This window comes from Eimeria mitis, genomic scaffold (assembly GCF_000499745.2).
Source record: "Eimeria mitis Houghton genomic scaffold, Emh_scaff973, whole genome shotgun sequence".
Taxonomy (NCBI): Eukaryota; Apicomplexa; class Conoidasida; order Eucoccidiorida; family Eimeriidae; genus Eimeria; species Eimeria mitis.
In genome coordinates this window covers 1-2,475 of record NW_013577165.1, presented here as the reverse complement: position 1 = coordinate 2,475, position 2,475 = coordinate 1, and the positions used below count along the sequence as shown (strand labels likewise).

The following is a 2,475-nucleotide window of genomic DNA, read 5'->3' as shown; positions in this document are numbered from 1 at the left end:
AGCAGCAGCAGCAGCAACAGCAGCAGCAGCAGCAGCAGCAGCAGCAGCAGCAGCAGCAGCAGCAGCAGAAATGGCGCTTCCCAGCCCTATACAGCGGCTAACGAACCCGCTGGGTTTCAGTGCTCGCAGTTTGCTGTTTGTGGGGGGAGGAGACTGTCTCCTTTTGGGGGACGAGGGGGGTTTTGTTTCTGTGTTTAGCTTGAGGGCCCGCAAGGCTGTCTCTCTTTTGTCTCCTTCTAGCCGCTCTTGTCTCCCTTTTGACCCCCTAACAAACCCCGTTGGTGCTGCTGCCTCGGCCTTCAGCAGCAGCAGCAGCAGCAGCAGCAATGGCAGCGGCAGCGGGACGAGCTCTCTGCTGCACATTGAACCACTTGCCAGCAGCAGCAGCAGCAGCAGCAGCAGCAGCAGAGTGCTGCTGCAGCAAAGAGATTCTCAGATATCTGTCTTCGATTTGCATGCACAAACATTTGCGGAGTCTTTCAAGACAGGGGCTTTCTCTTTCTGCCGCTGCGCAGCCCCCCAACGCAGCAACAGCAGCAGCAGCAGCAGCAGCAGCAGCAGCTGCAGCAGCAGCAGCTTTGGCTACGAGTGTGTTGCAGCGCCTGTGGGGGAGCTGGAGAGCGCGGGCTTGTTTGACCTGCGGGCGCTGCGGCAGCGTGGGGCCCCGCAGGGTTGTGTGTCTCCGTGTGTAGAGTTTAGAATGAAGAGAGACAGTGCAACTGAGTCTGTATTCACCTCCCTGCTGCAGCAGCACCAGCAGCAGCGGCAGCAGCAGCAGCAGCAGCAGCAGGAGGAGCAGCAGCAGCAGCAGCAGTTGTTGTCGCTGCCAGCAGATATATCCAGCTGCGGCACACTGCAGTGCGTGGGTTTTGTCTCTTCTTTGCCGCTGCTGCTGACTGCATACGAGCTGCCTGTTGCTGCTCTTTGGGACATCCGCAGCAGCAGATGCCCCCTCTCGCTGCTGCTGCTGCCGCCAGCAGACTCGCCCCCAGCTCACCTTGCTGTTGCTGGCAGCAGGGCTTGGATTGCATGCATTGAGGGGCCCCTCTGTCTCCAACGCATCGCCCGCAGCAGCAGAAAACGAGACACGCATGCAGCAGCAGCAGCAGCAGCAGAGGCACCAGCAACAGCAGCAACAAAGGCAGCACACGCTGCGACTGGAGACAATGAAACTGGCAGCAGCAACGGCAACTGTAGCAGCAGCAGCAGGAACAATAGCAGCAGCAGCAACAGCAGCAGCAGCAGTGGGAGTGCATATATTGTGCCAGTTGCGCACGTGCGAAAGTTTGAAGACAAGAGCAGCAGCAGCAGCAGCAGCAGCAGCAGGAGCATTGCTGCTGCTTTAGATTGTTTAGAGGGGACACAGCCGCATATTACTTCTGTTGCTGTGCGTGGTGATGGGTTGGTGGGTGCATGCGGAATGTCTTATGGGGCTGTTGAGTTGTTTGAGGGGAAGAGGCTGGGGCCCCTGGGGGCCCTACACGCTCACAGTTCTGCTGTTGCTGCTGCTGCTTGGTGCTGCAGCACGGGCCGCCTGGCTACTGCTGACAAGCAGGGGGTTGTGTATCTCTGGAGTGTATATACAGATACCTATGAAAACCCAACCTAAAACCCTAAACCCTAAACCCTAAACCCTCAAAATAATATATAGCCTGCTGGGGTGTACGCGCAGCTCCGCGTACACCCCAGCAGCCAGCAGGCTCTATAGAAACTGCTGATGCAGCAGTATTAGCCTATACAGAAACGATGCTGCTTCAGTTGCTTCAGAGGTATTATATATATATATATATATATATATATATATATATATATATATATATATATATATATATATTATATATATATATATATATATATATATATATATATATATATATATATATATATATATATATATATATATATATATAATATTAATATTAATATTTAACACAGAGTAAAGACAAAGACACAAACCCCACAAACACCTCGCTGCAACTCTTACTTTCTGCTCCCCCAGCAAAACCCCAGTGTGGGGTGCAGCAACAAATATAGTAACAGCAACAGACCGACCCCTAACAACCCAAATGAGGCCCCGTAGCCTCAAGGGGACCCCACACAATATACTCAGCAGGGTAGAGAGGAGACAGCAAGCGGCACTTGGACGGGATCGTGCGGGATCGTGTGGGGTTGTCTGGGATCGTGTGGGTTCGTGTGGGGTTGTCTGGGATCGTGTGGGGTTGTCTGGGATCGTGTGGGGTTGTCTGGGATCGTGTGGGGTTGTCTGGGATCGTGTGGGGTTGTTACGATGCTTTTAGGGGATCGTGTGGGGTTGTCTGGGATCGTGCGGGCTCCGAAACAATGCTTATGGGGACTAGTATACGTTATGCTCGTTGGCATCGGGTTGCTGCTGCTGCTGCTGCTGCTGCTGCTGCTGCTGTAGACGAGCCGTTCCTGCTGCACACTGTTCTTTTCTACTTTATTATTTGTCTCTAT

General features: G+C 53.2%; 1 protein-coding gene across 1 annotated transcript in view; it reads left to right on the top strand.

Moving 5' to 3' along the window:
* EMH_0026480 (glycosyltransferase family 28 C-terminal domain-containing protein, putative) overlaps positions 1 to 1,708 on the top strand; it is a gene marked incomplete at both ends in the record, with an annotated part of 2,699 nt that extends 991 nt beyond the window's left edge. The window contains 2 exons of the mRNA XM_013502616.1: positions 130 to 1,405; positions 1,673 to 1,708. Coding sequence (XP_013358070.1) covers positions 130 to 1,405; positions 1,673 to 1,708 — 1,312 coding nt within the window. The remainder of the gene's footprint in view (positions 1 to 129; positions 1,406 to 1,672) is intronic.
* Between the last annotated feature and the right edge of the window lie 767 nt (positions 1,709 to 2,475).